Source organism: Cervus elaphus, chromosome 11 (assembly GCF_910594005.1).
Source record: "Cervus elaphus chromosome 11, mCerEla1.1, whole genome shotgun sequence".
NCBI lineage: Eukaryota > Metazoa > Chordata > Mammalia > Artiodactyla > Cervidae > Cervus > Cervus elaphus.
The window spans coordinates 73107248-73128254 of NC_057825.1; the positions used below are offsets into that span (position 1 = coordinate 73107248).

The window sequence follows — 21007 nt, forward strand, 5'->3', positions numbered from 1 at the left end:
CCACTTTTCTCATCTACTTTATATTGTTTTGTTTCATTTATCCAATGCATCTGAGGCTGCTACTTCTGGTAACCCACTCCTTCCTTCTGAGTTCATGTCAGTGGAAATTAAGATGTTCCATAATCTAGGTAGATTATTGCCTCCCTAGAAAATTCAAGAATACCTGCATAAAAATAATTAGGGACTTCAACTGGGATGATCAATACAAGATCAAAATTCAAAAATCAGGAATGTTTCTATGGGCCAGCAAATAACCAATTTTAAAGTACAATTCAAAAAAGATATCATTTATAATACACACAAAACCTATCAGAAATAGGAAATAGATAAAACAAAATCTGTGTAAAAACATTTACACATTTACAGGGAAGTCACCTGAATAAAAGGAGATGAATATTGTAACAGTATCAGTTCTCTTGAATAAAAATTAAATGAAAATTAAATTTAATTAAAAATTAAATGAAAAATTAAATAAAAATCCCAACATGATTTTTACCTGTGTTCAATGAGACAAACTAATATTTATATGAACTAGTAAAGTCCATGAAAGCCAAGAAATACTGAAAAAATATAAAAGTAACTGTAATAGCTAACAATTACTGTGTGCTTCCTTATATGGCAGGCACAATTCTAACATTCTGCATACATTATCCTTAAAGTGGATACTATTATCTATTTTATAGACAAGGGAGACTGAGAGAAATTAGGAAATGTGCCCAAGGTTACTTGGTATTCTTAAGAGTAGCAATAGACAAAAGAAGACAATGAAGTCATATATTCCGAATTCTGAAAGCAAATAATTGTGAGTCCAGAATTCCACTCTCAAACTCTCATTTGTAAGAGCAAAATAAAGATACTTTCAGGAATACAAATATTTTAAAGTTTATTAAAGACTTTCCATGAAAGAACGTCTTGATCTCCATTGACATGAACTCAGAAGGAAGGAGTGGGTTACCAGAAGTAGCAGCCTCCAAAATGCATTGGATAAACGAAACAAAACAATATAAAGTAGATGAGAAAAGTGGAACTAAGTATCCACACGTAACACAAGGTATACAATAATGTTATTAGTTATTCAAAGTACAGGCCATGAAGTCTGATGCCTAGGCTACAACAAAGGCCACTAAGTGGGCTCTGTGCTTCTTTTTGGCCAAATCAGAAATGGGAAACATTAAAGAAAGGATTCACAGCATCCACAAGACAAAACAGACAAGTTGTTCACAAGACCTATTCCTAGCGCTGAGACCACAAAGACATTTCTCCAATGCTCAAATGGATACAAGATCTAGGACTTGTCCATCTTGGTCCAAGTATGATAATTTGGGAAAGAGGTCCTTGACTCTTACAATACTTTTTCAAAAAGAAAGTGATAAAGAAGCATCAGCCCTCAGAAATCTCTTCCTGGAAGAATAAAGGAGAGAAAGCCTCCTACATAAGGTGTGCTATTTGAATGACTAGGTGTTTTAGAAAAGCCCATCTTCAGGTACATTCCAGGAAGAGGATAGCAAGGTGACCTCTGGGAGCCTGGCTGCCTGTGAGGGACCATGATGATTCAGGATGTAGGCTTCTTTCCCAGAGCTATCCCCAGAATATTTCCATCTCCACTAAACCGGTTCATCTGCCAGTGCATGGTAGCATTCCAAGGCTTCCAAAAAATAGTTCATTATTATGTTTTCACAGTAATAAACATCAAGAAGCAATCCCAACATTCCATGTAACACACAGGTAAGATAAATGGAAATCTGGCATCTTTCTCTGGGCCTTCCTACCCATCTCGATCCTCTGACAATACCAAAAAAAAATGAATGCTAATCATTAATTTGTCAATTTTTTAAAATCCTGCCCTCTACCAGGCAGGATAGACATAATTTGCTGATCTTTTAAAAATCCTGCCTTCTATCAGGACTGCTCTAGAATTCCATGGGGTTCCTGGATTCACAGGCTGTCCAGGAAGCCTCAGAGGATTCTGGATTATTTCTCATAGATACAGCTGGCTCCCAAGGGAAGATGAGCGACCCCGGGCTAAGTTAGGAGCAACTCCCAAGGACTTCCAAAGATAAGCAATAGTGAGAAGTGGATGAGATGGGAGACGGGCATTTTCCAATTAATCAAAATATCAGTTGTTACTAAACCACAAATTAGTTTGCCTTCCTTTTCTGTTTTTTTCTTATAATTAAGATAACAGTAATAATACATGTGCAGGGAGAAGGTAGACAACAGTGACAGAGATTAAAAGACTTTGGTCACTGACCTGATTTCAAAATTTGGTTCTAGCACATAGTGGCTATCCAACCTTGGCAAGTTTCCCCTCAGATTCTAGTTTCTGAATCTTGTATCATGAGAATAACAGTACTTACCTCTAAAGCATTAATATGAAATACCATATGTATGCGCTTCATACTCAATAAATGTTAGCTATTACTATTGCAAAACAGTTGAGAAACACAGGCAAGCGCCAAGAAAATCAAAAGTACCTGTAATCCCACCATCCATTTCCATGCATACCATTCCAGTATTTTGGGGGTGTATTTTCAGAGTGAGATACAAAGCTTTCTATTTCATAACTTGAAATAAAATTTCTTTGAAAATTTAACAAAATACCCTGAGCATGTTAATATAATTTGGTATCCTTGTACACACGATTTTAAAAGGTCATATCATATTCCTTTAGGTTATTTTTCTTAAAGTAAATAAGAAGTAAAAAATAACCCCTTCCCTTCTTCCTCCTCTGCAGTTTCCACACTCCATCTATGTCCAACTCATCTGGCCAGTCAAATGACAAGTGGCTGCTTTCTGTTGGCTAACTGGGGATGTAGCCTTCATCTTGCCATCCAGACCACCTGCTCCTTTAGTCAGGGACACTTTGCCAGCCTTCATTATATCCCCATCATTCAGAGCAACCTATCTGGGGCTGCACAACAAACACTCGTAAACAATGGCAACTCACTCAGTTCAACAAGATTTCATGAGTTGGTACAAAAGTTGAAGAAGGCAGAAAGGTGATTTCTCTCCAAACAGTATCAGGTTGACTTCTGGGACATTAAACACACTATTAAAAATTTTCAGGAAGAGGAAGAGACTGAAGATTATTATCTAAGTGCATTGTTTTTAAGTACCAGGGTCAAACAAGTTCAAAACTTTGAAGGGTTTTATTTTTGAATGGAAGTCACAATGCTTCGTTACAATGACATTCTGAAACCACAGTAAAACCTTACTAATTCATACTAATGGGGAACTACCACACTCAATCAGCACAGAAAAATGAATTACACCCTTTTTAAAACAAGTTTCTAATGAAATTCATTTTTTAAATCTTTCTGAATAGCTCAAAACCTAACCTGTTTTGATGGGTTGTTCTGAATCTTATCTAATACATTTGTTACAATCACATTTATTATCTACATAGAAACAGGAATGGCTGACGTTCTTGAGAAGTGCCTTCTCTCTAAAAACAATACAAGTTCAACACTCCCTACAGTCCTGTTTGTACAGCTCACTCCTTAGGAAAGCTTTTTCTTCCCTGGTCTTGCGGTAGCAAACCACAGGCTGCTTCCCTCTCAGCCCTGGGGCTCCAGTTCCAAGTGGGCAGAAGTTAGTAATATCAACCCAGATCAATCCCTTAAACAAAATCTGAAAACCTCCAGATTCCAGGCTTGACCAGACCCATCTAAGAATTAACAAGTTCCCTTCTAAGCACCCAGAGAACTGAGACTGTCATGGAAACACTGATTCAACCCTAATGAGAACAGCCATAAAAACCACACAAATGAACTAAACATTCCTCTACCCGATCAGAGTCAAGCTGAAGCCAACAGCCTGAGGATTAAAAGAAGCGAGGTTGTTTTTTCTCTTTGAGGTCCTGCTCATTTTCACCTCTTCCACTGCCTTGTGTCCACAACTCCTGTTTATGAGAAGTTGGGGGAGGGACGGAGAGGAGGGAAGAAAAATGCAGGGTGAGTAGCCAGGCTGGGGAATGCCAACAAACAGTGTGGTTTATGTCAGGCAAATTAAAACTTCTAGCCTGGGGGAGGCTGTAAGTGTCTGTTTGGGGTTGTCCGAAAATAAGCGCCAGTGAAGTCTCATCTCCCACTAAAACAGTTAAGTACAGAATAAAGTCTTTACTTTCCAAAGACCAGGTTCTGCACAATATTTTTAGCAAGCGCTCTTTTTCTGTATTTTCTTGTTTTATTATTTCCCGTTTCTTTCAGAATTAGAAAGGTTAATTAAATGAAGTTATTACTGGAAGAAAAGAACAGAGAGATTTTAAAAAAACAAAGGTGCTCAACAGAAACAGTAAAATTCTAACAAGGAATATATTTTAATTTCCCTTTGGACATGCAACGCACAATGTGCGGGGCCAGGGGACCCAACATCAAACTCCAGTTAAAGTCACGCCTGCAGAACTCTTTGAGCAAGACTGAAGACCCCTGTGGCTCTGACTCCCTGGCCTGGGTAATCGCCTTCTGGGACCGGAGCGGGCACTAGGATGGCGCTACCAGCCTGTGGGCCAGGAGCCTCCCAGGGAAACGCTGGGGGGCGGGGGGCGGCGGGGGATAAAGTAGCTGCACCAGTAACAGGAGGCAGGAAAAAGGAAAGTGAAGAGTCCCGGGGCTGGGGGGACGCTGAGCCCCTGCTGGGACGGAGGACGAGGGCTGGTGACCGTGCGCTGAGAGGCCGGGACCGCACGAGTTTGTTTGGATGAACACCCGTCCCTCCCCCCTCCCCCCCCACCCCCCAGAACGGAGTCGAGATTCTTTGCTTCTTGAGTTTTCTTTCTCTTGAGAGCCGGACCTAGGTCTCGGCAGCCGCCTCAGAGCTGAGGTGCGGAGGAGAAGCCGGGTGGGGCCCAGTCAGTGCGGGCCCTGAGCTATGGGGACCGCGGCGGGGAAAAGAGGCACCAAGCGGGGCGCCGGACCAGCGCGGGAGATGCCCGCGTCCCGCGGCGCCCACTGCGCCCCCACTCCCGCCTCCCCGTCCTCAAACTTTCCAGGTAAACCGGGGCTAACCCGCCCGGGAGAAGGGGCTCCCCGTGCCTCCCTGTCGGTCCCCTGGGGGCGGTCACTCACCCGCAGCGCGGCTGGGGTTCGGACTCTGGCAGCCGCCATCCACCTCGGAGGGAGGAGCAGGAGGAGCTGGAGGAGGAGGGGGAGACGGGGGAGAGGGGCGGAGGGGGCGGAGGGGCGGAGAGGGAGGGCCGCGAGCGGCCGGCGCGGAGGGGCGGGGGCGTGGCCACTCCGCGGGCTCTCCCGCCCCGCCCCGCCCCCTGTCCCGCCCCCTTCCCAGACCCGCTTCTCTCCTCGCTCCTTTCCCGCCCTGGATCCCCCTAAGTTTTTTTCCATTCTCTTCCCCGCACCCGCCCCCGTATCTTTCTTCCGAGTCTCCAGCTCCCCACAAGTCGGGGAGAAGATGCTCTCTCCAGCAAACGTGGGGCGGGGTGCGAGGAGGTGTGTGAGTCACCTTCAGAAGTCCCTGGAAGCAGAAGCATGGAGCCTTTGGCTGTCTGAAACTATCCATGGCCCTCTAGGATCTTGTCCTACATCTAGGATCTAGGATCTTGACCTTCGGGGTGGTGGGGTGATTGGGGCGGACAGGGGGGTGGGGGGTGGGGAGGGCGGCGGTGGGGGAGAGGGGTGAGGTGACTTGGGAGTCATGCTTTCCACCTTGCTTCATTGCCCTTTGGATTTTGTTTTCTCTTGTGATTAGAACTGAAGGTTTTGATTTTTGCTTTTTTTGCCTTCTTAAGAATTTTAAGTGTAACTGATTTACGATATTATTTTAGTTTCAGGTACACAGCATAGTGATTCAGTATTTTTACAGATTATATCCCATTAAAAGTTATTAGAAAATAATTTCTGTAATTCCCTGTGGAATACAGTATAACCCTGTTGCTTATCTATTTTTTACATAATAGTTTGTCTCTCTTAATCCCACACCTTTAATTTACCCCTCCCTTCCCCCTCTCCTCTCTGGTAATCGCTAGTTTGTTTTCATGAGTCTGTTTCTGATTTGCTATCTACATTCCTTTGCATTATTCTGTAGATTTAACATGTAAGTGATATCATACAGTATTTGTCATTTTCTGACAGTTCACTGCATAAAATATTCCCTAGGTCCATCCATATTGCTGCAAATGGCAGATTTTCATTCTTATCGGTATACACACACACATATATGTTGTTGTTGCTATTCAGTCACTAAGTTGTGTCCGACTCTGCGGCCCCACAAACTGCAGCATGCCTGGCTTCCCTGACCTTCACTATCTGCCCGAGTTTGCTCAGATTCATGTCCAATGATTCATTGATGCCATACAACCATCTCATCCTCTGTTGCCCCCTTCTCCTGTCTTCAATCTTTCCCAGCATCAGGGGCCAAAGTATAGTCCTTCCGATGAATATTCAGTGTTGATTTCCTTTAGGATTGACTGGTTTGTTCTCCTTGCAGTCCAAGGGATTCTCAAGAGTTTTCTCCAGCACTACAATTCAAAAGCATCAATTCTTCGGCACTCAGCCTTCTTTATGATCCAACTCTCATATCTGTACATGACTACTGGAAAAAACATAACTTTGACTATACGGACCTTTGTCAGCAAAGTGATGTCTCTGCTTTTCAGTACGCTGCCTAGGTTTGTCATAGTTTTCTTTCAAGGAGCAAGCATCTTTTAATTTTGTGGCTGCAGTCACTGTCCATGGTGATTTTGGAACCTAAGAAAATAAAACATACCACTGTTTCCATTTTTTCCCTATCTATCTGGCATGAAGTGAGGGGAGGATGCCATGATCTTAGTTTTTTGAATGTTAAGTTTGAAGCCAGCTTTTTCATTCTCCTTTCACCCTCATCAAGAGACTCTTTAGTTCCTCTTCACTTTCTGCCATTAAGAGTGTATCATCTGCCTATCTGAGGTTGTTGATATTTCTCCCTACAATCTTGATTTCAGCTTGAGATTCATCCAGCCCGGCATTTCACATGATGTACTCCGCATAGAAGTTAAATAAGCAGGGTGACAAGATACAACCTTGATGTACCCCTTTCTCAATTTGGAACCAGTCCATGGTTCCATGTCCAGTTCTAACTGCTGCTTCTTGTCCTGCATATAGGTTTCTCAGGAGGTATATAAAGGTGGTCTGGTATTCCCATCTAAGAATTTTTCACAGTTCGTTGTGATCTTCACAGTCAAAGGCTTTAGTGTAGTCTATATTTATATCTCACCATATCTTCTTTATCCATTTGTCTGTTGATGGATACTGGGTTGCGTCCACATCTTGACTAAGAATTATTTTTTAAGCCTCTGTTGAATGCCTCCTCTTTTCCCCTAAGGTGAGACCAACCCTATTCAGAGGCTAAGATGGTACCCCACCTTCCAGGGCCCATCAATAGGCCCATTAAGAGAAAGAGGAGGACAAAGATGCCTAGAGAAGGGCCAGGCTGTGTGGATGCGGCAGGAGGCTACCTGCAGAATGTAGAAGAAGGGAGTTATCCTCTGAGGAAAGGTTAGAGGCTGACCTTCAGTCCCTGATCCATCACTTGCAAGCAGGTGACTCTGGGCAAGTCACTTGACATCTGAATCTCTTCCACAAGTATAGCTACCTCACTGGAAAAAGAAGATTCACTGAAGAGACACCCCACTCCAGGATGGGAGACTTGGGTGGACTTTGAACAGATTCAGAAGGCGAGAAAAGGGGGCATTCCAGGCCCCGGGACATGGAGCTTTGGAAGGCTGGCAAGGCTGGAAATCTTAGGAAAGGTGGGATATATTTGGATGAAAAGGTGGAACTAAATATAAAGAAGGAAATGGGAAATTTGTGAAAGTTTTTAAGCAAAGGGATATTTTTATATTAGTGTATATATACATATATGTAAAATATAATTCACTTTTGTATCCCTAGAGCCTGGCAGACAGTAGGCACTCAGTAAATCTCTGTGGGCTCAAAATGGTGATTGATGAATATTGACTTAATGGTCTGAAAAAATGAACTGTGAAGAGAGGGCTTGGGTCCAAGGAGAGGAGTTGGGAGGCCCTAGTGAGTATCTTGACTTGAAGTGCAGTGCCTGGATGATAGAGAGGAAATGGAGGAATTCTGATTGAACACTTCCTTGTGTAGTCTTGTGTTTGACCTTGGAATTCCTTGGTGAAATGGAAAAGATAATCAGTATCCTATTCAACCAGCAGCCAGTGGTTAGAACCTGTGCTGAGGGCTTTGAGGAAGGAAGGAAATATTCAGAGAGGCACAGGAGTGCCTCAAGTCACACAGCTGGGATCTGTTCAGGAGACATTTAGTTTCAGATCAAATTTCTAATTGTGCTTAAGCTTAAGACACCCTCACTTCAGTTCAGTCGCTCAGTCGTTTCGACTCTTTGCGACCCCATGAATCGCAACACACCAGGCCTCCCTGTCCATCACCAACTCCCAGAGTTTACTCAAACTCATGTCCATCGAGTCAGTGATGCCATCCAGCCATCTCATCCTCTGTCGTCCCCTTCTCCTACCCCCAATCCCTCCCAGCATCAGGGTCTTTTCCAATGAGTCAACTCTTCCACATGAGGTGGCCAAAGTATTGGAGTTTCAGCTTCAGCGTCAATCCTTCCAGTGAACACCCAGGACTGATCTCACCCTAGGCAAACAGAAAAAGACATCAGGTCCTCCTCATAGTCCCTGTCCTCCAGCTACCATCCCTATGATGATCAAGGGTTGAGGGAGAAAAAGGAGTCTAAAACATGGGAAGTCAAATGACTGGTAACTTTTCAGAGACTCTTCTATGGAATCAGACAGGTACTGGGCCCAGGCCTTCTTGTAAGGAGCTGAGCGAAGTGCAGAACAACGACAAAGGAAGAGGGAGCCAGAAGAAAAGAAAAGAGATGTTAACAGACCTGGAAAAAGTTACATGATGGCAACACAAAGCAGGAAAAAACATGATAAAAATATCATCATCCCTTTTGAATGCAAGAAAACTTCTGAGGGGAAGAGTGGGAATATGAAACAAGATTAAATAATGAAGCTAAGTGATGATTGTTTCATGATCTGAGAAAAGACAATCTTAAGTATAAACAAGAGATGTCTTAACTCCAGGCATTCTGGCTGAAATCCCAAACTGAAATTCCTGTGTCTAGCCATTGGGCCTTCCAAGAGGCCAGCCCATCACAGAAAATGCCACAGGTAACAACTAGAGAAAAGAAACAACACATTGGACAAACCAGTAATTACCACTGAGCTTAAAGAGTCCTGAGTTCACCTTTTAAATTCCATCTTCTTTTTAATTCCAAGCATTATGATCTTGATTAGTAGGTAGCCCACCCAGTGAAAGAAATCTTTTTTGGAAACTTTGACACTTCTGCAAAGCAAATAGGCCCATAATCTTCTAAAGGGCAAATACAGTTGACTGAAAACCATTTATCTTTTGCAAGGGACAGGCCCTCCTCTTCTGTGTGACTCAGCATGGCCCAAAAGGTTGCCATTTTCACAAATGCAGATTTATTTCTTGTAACACTTCCAGGTATTTTCAAAAGGACCCTTTCTGGCAGTGTCTGTGTGTATCAAAATCTGGTGGTAAACAGCTCAGTCTGGCCTAAATAGGCAGGCGACCACAGCTGTTCACCGCGAGCTGTGACCTCATTTTCCTCCAGTTCCTGTCCCTTTCTTTGCTCTTCAGTAAAGAGACCTTCAGGCTATATCATTCTTTTCATTAGCAGGTTTCCCTTTCCTGGCAGCCTTTTACAGAACCCATATAGAATTTCCACACTGTTTAACAGCAGTCCCCAAGTTGTCTATAAATATGATCTAGAAGATTAACTTGGAATTCCTCAAATCTCGAATTAGCTGAAGCTGTCAAGATCAATATAAATTCAAACCAGCTTTTGGAAATGCCAGATGTGAAAGGAGACTTTGTTGGAAAGTGAGGACTTCAGATCTAGGATAGTCTTAGCCCAAAATGCTTGATAAGAACATCCCTCTCTAAAAACTTTACAACAGTCGGTCTGTTTATATTACAACATTCATTCAAGATAAAGTAAAGCCTTGTGTGGTGTTAAAAAAAATTAACTGGTGATGGCTTCAACAGCAGTGAAAAAGAAACAGGAAAAAAATAAAAACACACACCATTTTAGGTACATGATACATTCTGGACTGATGTTTTTAAACAACTTTATCCATGAGGAAACTTAAATACTCTTTCAAAACCAATTTCCAGAGATAAATAAAAACCATACATCCTCACTGACAATGCCAAATGAAATCAATAATACATAGAGGAATGATCGCTTAATCAACCCAGAATAGCCTGAGACTGGCTATCCTTTGTTCTGGAGATAGGACACCCCTAGGTATGGCTTGAGCTACAGTTGTATATAGTACCTTGGCCTGCTTCCTAATATGTATCCAATTAGCATTAACTGAACACCTACTGTGTACAAGACATTCTGCTCGGCACTGTCAGGGAGTAAGTATAAGGCATGGTTCCTGCTTCACGGCACCTGTAGTTATTGAGGGAGATGGCATATGTGAAAATGACAACATGAGATGTGTCAACAACATAGCAGAAGCAGTACCCAAAGAAATATAGGAAAGCTGAAAAATTCAGAAATGTTTTTTCAATAAGTTCTGAAAATTCCATCTCTTCCAGGAAGCAATGAATGATTAAAGTCTTTTTTTTTTTGCTCCTACGTGAACTTCAGCCAACTGAGTCCCTCCTCTGCCTGGACTGAGAATTCTCTCTCATTTTTCACTTTCCATGTTTTAAGGGAAAATATTCTTCAGCTTCTAAGTGAGATAGTAAGCAACATGTTTTTTGTTAGTTAACTGAACCATGCTTTTTCTGTTCTTGGACCTATGAGGTGTCACCACCCAGCTATCCCTCTGGTGTTTGGGGAGCACTGGGGCCACTGAAGGAGCAGAGATCATTTAAAACAATACAAAGGATTTAAGTGGGGGAGGTGCCTTTTGAGGTGCCCCCACCTACAAGCCAGACAATAATAGCCTTCAGCATGTTTCCACGCAGGAGTCAATTCTTCTGATCCTCTCTTTACAAAAACAGTTATTCTAATCCTGCTCTACGACCTTTACTTTCAAAGATTTGGAAAAAAATGTAATGGGTTTTCCTGCTCTAATGCTCTGATTGCCAGTTAGTTTCCTATTTTGGAGTTAATTACCAAACTGCTTAAAAATGTATAGCACAGGCAAAACTTACTGACAAGCTTTCCCATTTATCGCCACAGTGTCTGAGAACGTGGCCCTCAGCCGAGAACAGAAGCTTCTCTTCTGTCCCAAGACAGACTATTCCTTGTCAGTGTGGCCCTGCCAGATGGTTTTTTAGCCTTCATCAACCAAGTTGCTATCTCCAGCCTTTTAAGAGCTGGAAACAACTTCCAGGGTCAATGCTGCAAAGAACAAAACTATAAACTGCTCATTTTTCTGTCTGAGGGTTTTTATGATGAAGAAAGCTTTAATTCATGATGATTTGGAGAGAGTCTTTTGCTCCAACATTGTTGATGGCTTTCTCAACTAATTGGTTCCTCATTTTGTTTTTTTCTCTCACATTTTTGTTTGGAAATAGTGCAGATGAATTTTTGTTTTGTTTTAGTGGCTAATGAACTTGGGAAATGATTGTGTTGCTAAAAAGTATCTGTTAGCATAACTGGTGGAGTTAAGTCTCTTCCCGAAAGCAGTGGAGAATCCAGTTTTATTTATCAGCTTTGAAAAGTGAGCAGTATTGCTTATAGCAAGCATAATGTGGAGTGGTGTGTAAAAATGACATAACAAAATACATGCTGTTTATCACAGTTGCTCAAGCTGAACCTGGAGCATCTTCTCCCTTCACCCAGGCCTGCTACAGAACAGAATGTGAACAATGCCCCCTGGAGTTGTGCAGCCAGCAAACCTATACCCCGCACCCACCCTTGACTTCATATTAAAGAGCCTCTTTTTCTCATTTGGAATTTCTTATAATCCCAATTTTTAATGAAAACATGTATCATATATATGCATGAAAAAAGAACAGGAATAAACAAATATTAATAGCTGAATCTCCAAAAAGGTGTGTATTCAACACTTTTCCTCATTTTCCAAATTTTCCACAATAAGCATATAGTATTTAATGAAGAAAAAGTCAGAAATGTTGTTTCAGTAAGTTCTGAAAATTCCATCACCTCCAGGAATCAATGAATGATTAAAGTCCTTTTTATTTGCTTCTACGTGAACTTCAGTCAACTGAGTCCCTATCTGTTCCTGGACTGAGAATTATTTCTCATTTCTCACTTTCCATGTTTTAAGAGGCCTAGACAGAACAGATGATTCTTTGAGAGGGCACAGCAATGGCAAGTAGAGACAAAAGACACTCACTGGAAAGGCTTGTGGAGAGTTATTTTAAGAGGAGACACGATGCCCAGGATGATGAGGAAGGGAGATCCCAAGACAGCAGCAGTACTGCTGGCCAAGAGATCAACCAGGATAGCCTGGCACAGATCAAAGGACTCTCGGAGCGATTTCTTCTTTTCCTTCCTTTGTCTGGCTGCACCACATGCCTTGTGGGATCTTAGTTCTCAGAACAGGGATATCAAACCCAGAGCCCCGGCATTGAGAGCACAGAGTCCTAACCACTGGACCGCCAAGGAATCCCCTTGGAGAGACTTCTTGAAGAAGATAAATTTGGCTAAACACCCAGTTTAATCTGATCATACTGAGATGAGAATTATACACCTGGGCACCTGGGAGAGAATTTAGGAATAAATTAGTGATGAGCACCATGGAAAACAGATAGATACAGTTATTAACTCCAGGGAAAACAAAAAAAAGTTGTACAAGAAAGGAAAAGGCATCATAGTACATTACATGACTCAGTTACCAACAGCATTTAAAAGATCATACTAAAATATACGTGGAATATTGCTCTAATCAAAATGTTGATGTAGTCTGAAGAGACAACAGGAAAACAGAAAGCATGTATATGTATGTGAGTAGCAGGGAAAGGGAGGCAGATGAAACAGAGACAAATCCTCACCTTCTAACTGTGAAATCAACAGACAATGCCTAACAGGAAAAGTGAAAGTAGCATGTCATTTAGAAATAGGGAGATAGATCAAAACAGTGAGTGCAAGTGCTTTTCTCTGGGGAGCATGAAATGAGCATGAAAATCAGGAGACTTTGTCTCTTTTGCCTTGTTCTGTTTTCTCGTTGTAATAAGTATTATTTTTAAATATTTATTTGGCTGTGCCAGGTCTTAATTGCAGCATGCAGGATCTTTAGTTGTGGCATTCAGACTCTTAGTTGCAGCATGTGGGATCTAGTTCCTAACCAGGGATCAAACCAGGGTCCCTGCATTGGGAGCACAGAGTCTTGGACCACCCGGGACATTCCTGTAGTAAGTATTTCAAAACAGCTTGACTCAAATTGAGTTTATAATTTTGGTAAAAATACAGACATTTAATAAAGGAAGTAGCAGCCTCTATGTTTTATCTCTCATTTGCCGCCTTGTCTGAGACAAGCCCAGGGTAAGACGGAGGACATATGGCAGTTTGTAATTATGCATTTATAGGATCACTTTGTTGTTTCACTAGCAGACTGTAAGCTCTCAAGGGCAGCCAGCAGACTGTTTTGCTTATCACAGTCTCATCTGCACCAAGCGCTCAGCAGGCACTCGACACAAAACTTGCCGAATGAAGGATGCAATGGGTGAGGCAGATTAAGAAGTTAGTACTCTCATTCTTACAAAAGGTATGCATGACTGAAGTGTTCACAGGGGAAATGGTCCAATGTCTGGGACCTGCCTTAAAATACTCCAGGAAAAGAAGCCATGTGGAAAAAAGATGAAACAAGATTAACAAAATGTTTGTAAGAAGTGATAGAAACAAGGGTTCATACTAATCTCTAGTTTTGTGGTTAGAAAATTCCTTTTAAAAAAATGACAAAGTTTGTACAGAAAGTGGATTATAAGGAAGGGGCAGAATCATGGCATAAATATATTAAATTCAGATTTTGGTAGCTAGGAAGGTTTATGTAACAAGGAATATGTAAATAAAAATAAGGGTCAGAGAAGAAAAAAATCGTATCAAAGGCAAACCTTGTACCCAGGCCATTAGCTCAAGAAGCTAAATAAATGCCGAAAGAAGGGATAGGAATACTTACTGAAGACATGGAAAGGGAAAGTTGCATGAAGTACAGGAGTTACTGAGAAATTTAATATTTTATCCTCCAAATATATAGTACTTGTAGGAAGAGAACCGAATGTCCCCAATTCAAAAGGCTCATACTACAGTAGTGAATAAGCCAGGCTCTGGAATCAGACAAGCCTGGATCTGAATCCTGGCCCCACATGGACCTAGCTGTGTGACTATGCACAAACCGCTTATCCTCGCTAAGCCTTAGTTTTCTAACTGAAAAACAGGGACAGTAATAGCACCAATGAGATACAGTTATTGGAAGTTTAAATGAAGTAAGTCAAGTCTTTACCATGCCTGACTTGAATAAATGGTTAACCAGTGGTGGTCATTATATGCTTTGGCAAGAGACTCTGCCTAGAGAACAAAGATCTTAGCAATTAAGTTAAAAAGGGACAGCTTTACCAGGAAACCAACTGCACCCTCTACAGTCCCGCCCTGTTCCTCAGGCCCAGGAAACCTCCCAGAGGCACTGACCCCTACACAAAGGTCAAGCATTCCACAAGGATGGCCAGAAGGTCTGGGGGACCAGGCACCATGCTGGGCGATAGGGGCCGCAGGTCTGGGAGCTCTGGCAGCTCTCAGCTGGGGACAGATACAAGTCTCGGCCAGCAAAGCAAAGAAGGACACAACCCAAGATTCACATTTTCTCTAAGAGAAAAGAAAAGCAGGCCCATCTCTCAGGAGAAGTGACACTCTTCCTCACTCAGAGGTCTGAGGATTTTCATAAAGGTAGACAGAGACTACAGCAAGGTGGGGGGCGGGGGGCGGGTGCTTGGAAGAGAACAAGGAAAAAGTGAGCGACAGTTAATATACACGTCTCACATGTACACACCACAGCCAGAGCGCAATGAGGGGCCACTGTGAAGGCTTTCTTTCCATCCAGGAGATGGCCCTGCAGAAATGTGCTAAGTGGAGAGAGAGATGTCTGCAGAACAGGAAGATGAGTGAGTCATCCAGGCAGCAGGCAGCCAGGACTCAATGTAAGGCATCAAATAAGAAGTTAGAGCCGAGAAATGTGAAAAGGCAGGAAGGTTCAGCAAGACAAGATAAAAAGCAAGATATGTGAAGTGAGGAGGAAGTCAAGGTGACTCTTAAATGTTCAGCTTAACTCATAGCCATGTAGAAGCAAGATGCTACTCCCTTGATCTTCCCTTGCAGTCAGGTGCATTCAGGTCAAAATCCCTGGCTTCACCTTTGACTGACTCTTCTTTCTCTCACACTCCACATTCCTGCCCAGGCAGCATTCTTTTGACAAACATTCACTGAATGCCAGGCAGTGTTTTAGGTACAGTGAGCAAACCAGACCAAAAACCTGCCCTTATGGAACTGTATCCTCTAATGGGGAGAAACAGGCAATAAACAAGATAAATAAGCAAAACATATTGTAGGTTAGGTTATGGTAAGTATTAGGAGTAAAAGCAGAGAAGAGTAATAGAAGTATAAAGAGTAATAGAAGTATAGAGGGGAAAGAGTTGCGATTTCAGCAATTCCTATCTACTGTCTTCAAAACAAATCCAGAAATAGCCTTCACACAACTTCCACTTTCCACTGCCTCCAGCATGGTCCAGTCCATCATCATCTCTCAACCGCCTCCTGCTACTGAAGAGCCTCCCAACTCTTGTGTTTACTTCCACCCTTGCTCCCCTACAATCGATTTTCAGCCTAGCAACCCAAGATTCCATTAAAGCATAAGCCAGATGACAACGCTCCTTAGTCCCAAACCCTCCAAAGGAAGAACAGAAATGGACGAGAAATTCAGAATGCAGGGTCACAGAACACTGAGGGTATAGCAGGGGCTGGAGACTCTAGGTTTACGGTGGAGCTAAGCAACATGGTGCTTGGGGGCTCAGGCGCAGCTACAGCGAGCACAGCTGGTTCAGTTGACAGAGAATGAAAATGAGCAGATCACACAAAACAGGAAGGGCCAAGGGGCTAGGGAGGACGGGACCGGAGGGCTCACCTGGAGATCCCTGAGGCAGGATCCAGACACTTCCATCACTGTGAAGACGGGGCACAACAGCCAGTCTGCCTCGAGAGCAGGCAGCCAAGAGCATGGGGCGGAGGCCGAGGAGTTGGCCTTTGTGCTGAGCACTCAGGTGACACAGAGTAAAGCGTGCTGCAGGGTGACCAGCGACTGCCCGGAGAAGAGGCTCACAGGAGCTGAAGCTGCAGGCAGGGAGGTGGGGAAGGAGGGGCTTCAGCCTGGGGATGCAGGAGACTCAAGACTTGGGGAGGGAGGTGCTGGGAGAGACACTTCTGAAATGTACACTGAAATGACACAACGTTTATGCAATAAACCAATAGGAGCCGGAAAGGGCTTAGCAACCTTGCCTGAAGTATAGTTACAAGTACCCTGAGAGGTACTCAAAGCCTTAATAAGGGATTAACTGTACAATTATTCCAATTTGAAGGACTAGAAAGATTATATCTAAATCAACTGGGATTGGGATTTGGTCATTCTGTGAAGCCTACTTTAATATGTTCCAGTTTCCTTCATCAGATTCTCAGAAGACTAAAAGTTTGATATAAGTATGAATTTATTGACATCAATTTCCTTAAGCTATTATTCCAACACAGAGAAGGTACTGAAGAGCTGATGACAATGATAATAAACCAACAAGATCTGGAGTTTTCAAGGCCCAATCCCTCCAGAACAGAGGACAGAGAGAATGATAAGTCTTCAAAAAGAATTGGAGACTGTTTTCAATTATAGCGAGAAGTAATGACAGTTTGACAATGTAAGCTTTTTATCCAGAAACATATATCTATTCCATAGATACCAAATTGATTACCATATCATCGAGTTTGAAAATATACAAAATATTTGTTGTTCTTACATACTGAAATTAAAACCTAATTTTAAAAAGTGCACAGTAAAAACAGCATAAGGAAACCTACAATATCCACGCATGTGTGCTGTTTTCCATTTCACTGTCAACATCAAGTTCTGTATTTGCCTTACTGGTTACAAATATATTTTAAATATTTCAAGGCCATTTACAACACTGACTACTTTACTAGGTCCAACAACACTCCAGCTTCCTGAAGGCGGCCAGCACTGGACGTGGAGGGTCGGCCCCGCAGCTCCGCTCAGCAGTAGCAGCTCTGGAAAGAAGTCGCCAACCCGCTATCCGCAAACTATCGACTCTTGTTCTTTTTAGAATTTCCCTGTGCAAAGAAAAATATCAACAATAAGAAGGCCAACTTCTAGAAAAATCATCCACACAGTTTAGAGTTCAAACTGTATGGAAGTCATAGTTCCCTGTGGAAAACTTGAGCTTCCAAGAGGGAGAAGAGCTGATAACTTTGCGTCGCTAACTTTTATTTAGGAATCACAGAGCAGTTTGTTACTCTTCACTCTCCCCACTTTTCTCCATCTACCTTATTTCCCTGGTGTCTGAGCTCAGGTAATAAAGAAAAGAAAGCGTATCTTGGATTTATCAAACCTCATATAGTCATTTTGTTTCAAAGACAAGGTACTTTATGATTTCATAAAGCTGAATAAAATATTTTAGCCTAAACTTGTTCCTTTGCTGTTGAAATGAACACCTTTTAAAAGGTCTTAATAGGAACTTATTTTTAATATATGCCAACCAACATCCCAGTGGCAATGATAATCTCAGGATAAAAGGAAGCTCAGAAAACAGCTGACAGCAACTTGGAAGATGTCTTGACTTAATTCCTGATTCCCTCATATACAGAGATTTGGACTTTCCAGTTTCACGTAACTTTTCTTTTTTCTGGAGAAATTCACTTTTTAGGAAAGCATTCTAATTTAATTCCTACATTTAACTATTACATATAAATACTCAGTTCATGCACGTGGGAAATGGTTGCAGAACACAGACATTCAGAGCAGATAACAGCAAACAAATGGCTTCAGGGTGTTTACTTGGTATCCAATGGAGACCATGTCAACTCAGCTATCTGATGCTATAGCAATTTAAATGACTAATAAATGGGGGGGGTGGGACAAAATATAGGGACTACAGAAAGATCAAAGAAAGGTTAACAACAGAAACCAGAAAGTAAAGAAGGATCGCTAACTCTATGTGTTATTAATAATAGATATTTTAGAGTGAAGTCACTCAGTCGTGTCCCGACTCTTTGTGACCCCATGGACTGTAGCCTACCAGGCTTCTCCGTCCATGGGATTTTCCAGGCAAGAGTACTGGAGTGGGTTGCCATTTCCTTCTCCAGGGGATCTTCCTGACCCAGGGATTGAACTCGGGTCTCCCGCATTGTAGGCAGATGCTTTACCCTCTGAGCCCCCAGGGGAAGGACTAGATTAAAAATTTCCAAGAGGGCTTAAAAATTTCCTCACTCCCAAAGTGATTGCAATACAATTAATTACCTTTGGGACAATGAGCTTTGCTATAGCTCACCAGGCTCCTCTGTCATTGGAATTCTCCGGGAGAATTACACTGGAGAGGGTTGCCATTCACTTCTCCAGGGGATCTTCCAGACCCAGGGATCGAACCCAGGTCTCCCGATTGCCACCAGCGAAGCCCCTATACCCAACATTGCTGCTAAGCTGCTAAGTCGCTTCAGTCGTGTCCAACTCTGTGTGACCCCACAGACGGCAACCCACCAGGCTCCACCATCCCTGGGATTCTCCAGGCAAGAGTACTGGAGTGGGTTGCCATTTCCTTCTCCAATACCCAACATTAACCCTCCTCAATTCAGAACCAAATGCTCTCTGCATCTCTGAGGTCTGAAAACTTTCCCTATAATGACTGCTACTTTTCCTCAAATGTTAGGTGCTAAAAGCAGGCTTTCTCCTGCTACCCCCACTAACACATGTGCTTTCCACATGAGTCAGCCACTGCCCTGATGGAATACCAAGAGGCCAAAAGGGTTAAGCAGGCATTCTTCAAAAGGACCAATACCCTACCCTCTATCTACAAGCTCAAGTTTCCCCAAGCACCAGTAACTGGCGAACCCTAATCAGAACTACATAGGCTGGTCACAACCATCACAAGATGTCCCAGAAAAGCATCACAGACATTCTCTGAAGCAATCAGTACCACCAAACTACACTGAGGAGCAAAATTCTATAAGGCAGATTCTAGTGCATTAACATGATACACTTGCAAGGAGACACCAACTGAGCATAATGCAGCTCTGCACCACCAGTGGCAGATGCAAAAATGAAGCTATGGTCTGTTCATCTCTATGTCCTTCCCAGAGCCAGCACGCAACAGGAACTCAGTACATGCCTGCAAGATCAGTGAGGGGTGGCATGGACTGCAAAGAGCACAGGCTGGAGACAGTAGGTCCAAGCTGCTGGTGGCAGGGTGTTGTCTGACTTACCAAAATATGCCAAGCATCTGAGATCATGCATGAAACCAGCTCTCTGGCCTCTGAAGCCTACCTCTCATGGTAAGAGAGTGCGTGCGTGCGTGCGTGCGTGCGTGCGTGCGTGCGTGTGTGTGTGTGTGTGTGTGTGTGTATAATGATACAGCAAAGAGACATGATACATGAATATGCCTTTCAACACAAAAACACTACCCATATCTACTGACCCGTGTGTGTGTGTGTATATAATGATACAGCAAAGAGACATGATACATGGATATGCCTTTCAACACAAAAACACTACCCATATCTACTGACCCCAGCCTGGACAATCAGAGGCTTTATGGGAAATGAAATTTAAGAAGTCTTTGGAATTAAAAGGACAAAACAGTCCTAGGTTATATGGATATGTTATGAGAATAAATTTGCTAACCAGGTTACTTTTCAATGAGACCATTTTAGATTCATATAAATAAAGAGAAATCCCCATCATAAACCCTCTTAAGAGTGCTCCTAACTAACAGAACAGTAGCAGAAATACCCCAAATACCAAAAAGCAAGCAACACAGAGTCAGGGCCTGAAGGTCAGACCTTCTCTCAACTTGTAACTCAATCAAACAATCTTCATTTTACTTTCGGATAAGAGGACAAGTGAAATGATTTATAAACACTTCAAATCTCTTAATCCTTTGCTCCTGAAACACACAGCAATGAAGTTCCTTATATGAAATACATTAAATATTAACTCTTGCTCCTCAGAGAGACCCTTCCCTCCCCTACCTTACTGGACATCTTTAATGTGTCAATCTCTTCTCTCTGTTTAGATAATGTCTCATTCATGCTGCACAGGTGGTCGCTCATCATACTTAACTGGTCCTCATAACTCCGCTTGGTAGTTGTCAGCTCATCCTGAATGGCCAGAGAAAAAAGAAAAGAGAAAGCAAAACTCCACCAGTTATACCACTCCAAAGTTTTTTTTAATTTAAGAAAAAAAAAAAATGTTGGAAAAGCAACCTAACAAGATGACCTATCTGATCAACTAACAAGCAGGTTAAGCCACAGGTCTAACAACAGAACAAGTAAAAATGGAGAAGTAGTTTTTCTCAACCTTCAAAATGGGTTCTGAACTTCTTTGCAGAAATGAGTTTCCTTCTATGCCAGGTGTAAAAGTGTCACCAAAAACAAAAAACACAAGAGGGCTTCATGATCTTTCCCTCAGGTTTTCCCGAGCCTTTGGTGAGGCGGGGAAGGTAGTCTCTGGCACATTCCCACCATCCCACACTTGATGGGGATCCCACAGCCCTCTGGGCAGGCCTCTCCCTGGAAAAAGCACCTTCTTCATTCCTCTCATCTCTCAGGCTCTCTTCGGCCTTTTAACATCTAATCTTGTGATTCTAGAAAGTCTGATAAATGAGACTGAAACCAGAAGGAAGTGAGTATTGCTGTTAATGAGTTATTTCTTTGCCTCTGGCATGTTTATATTTAATAAAGGCTTCTGGAAACAAGGCTTTAAAACAAAGCAGTGAGTAAGAAGGAATATTTTGCAGCCCTATCTTTCAGTTTA

The 21007-nt window shown here is 42.5% G+C and overlaps 2 protein-coding genes across 4 annotated transcripts in view; both read right to left on the reverse strand.

Annotated features, from left to right (window-relative positions):
* LOC122703657 (stonin-1) overlaps positions 1 to 5190 on the reverse strand; it is a 189291-nt gene extending 184101 nt beyond the window's left edge. For both annotated transcript variants that reach the window (XM_043918064.1, XM_043918063.1), the window contains exon 1: positions 5067 to 5190. The gene's annotated coding sequence lies outside the window, so the exon portion shown is untranslated. The remainder of the gene's footprint in view (positions 1 to 5066) is intronic.
* An 11474-nt stretch (positions 5191 to 16664) lies between these two features.
* Positions 16665 to 21007, reverse strand: part of PPP1R21 (protein phosphatase 1 regulatory subunit 21) — a 61806-nt gene continuing 57463 nt past the window's right edge. For both annotated transcript variants that reach the window (XM_043918061.1, XM_043918062.1), the window contains exons 21-22: positions 20224 to 20352; positions 16665 to 17313 (exon numbers count right to left, since the gene is read on the reverse strand). In XM_043918061.1, coding sequence (XP_043773996.1) covers positions 17284 to 17313; positions 20224 to 20352 — 159 coding nt within the window. In that variant the 3' untranslated portion in view covers positions 16665 to 17283. The remainder of the gene's footprint in view (positions 17314 to 20223; positions 20353 to 21007) is intronic.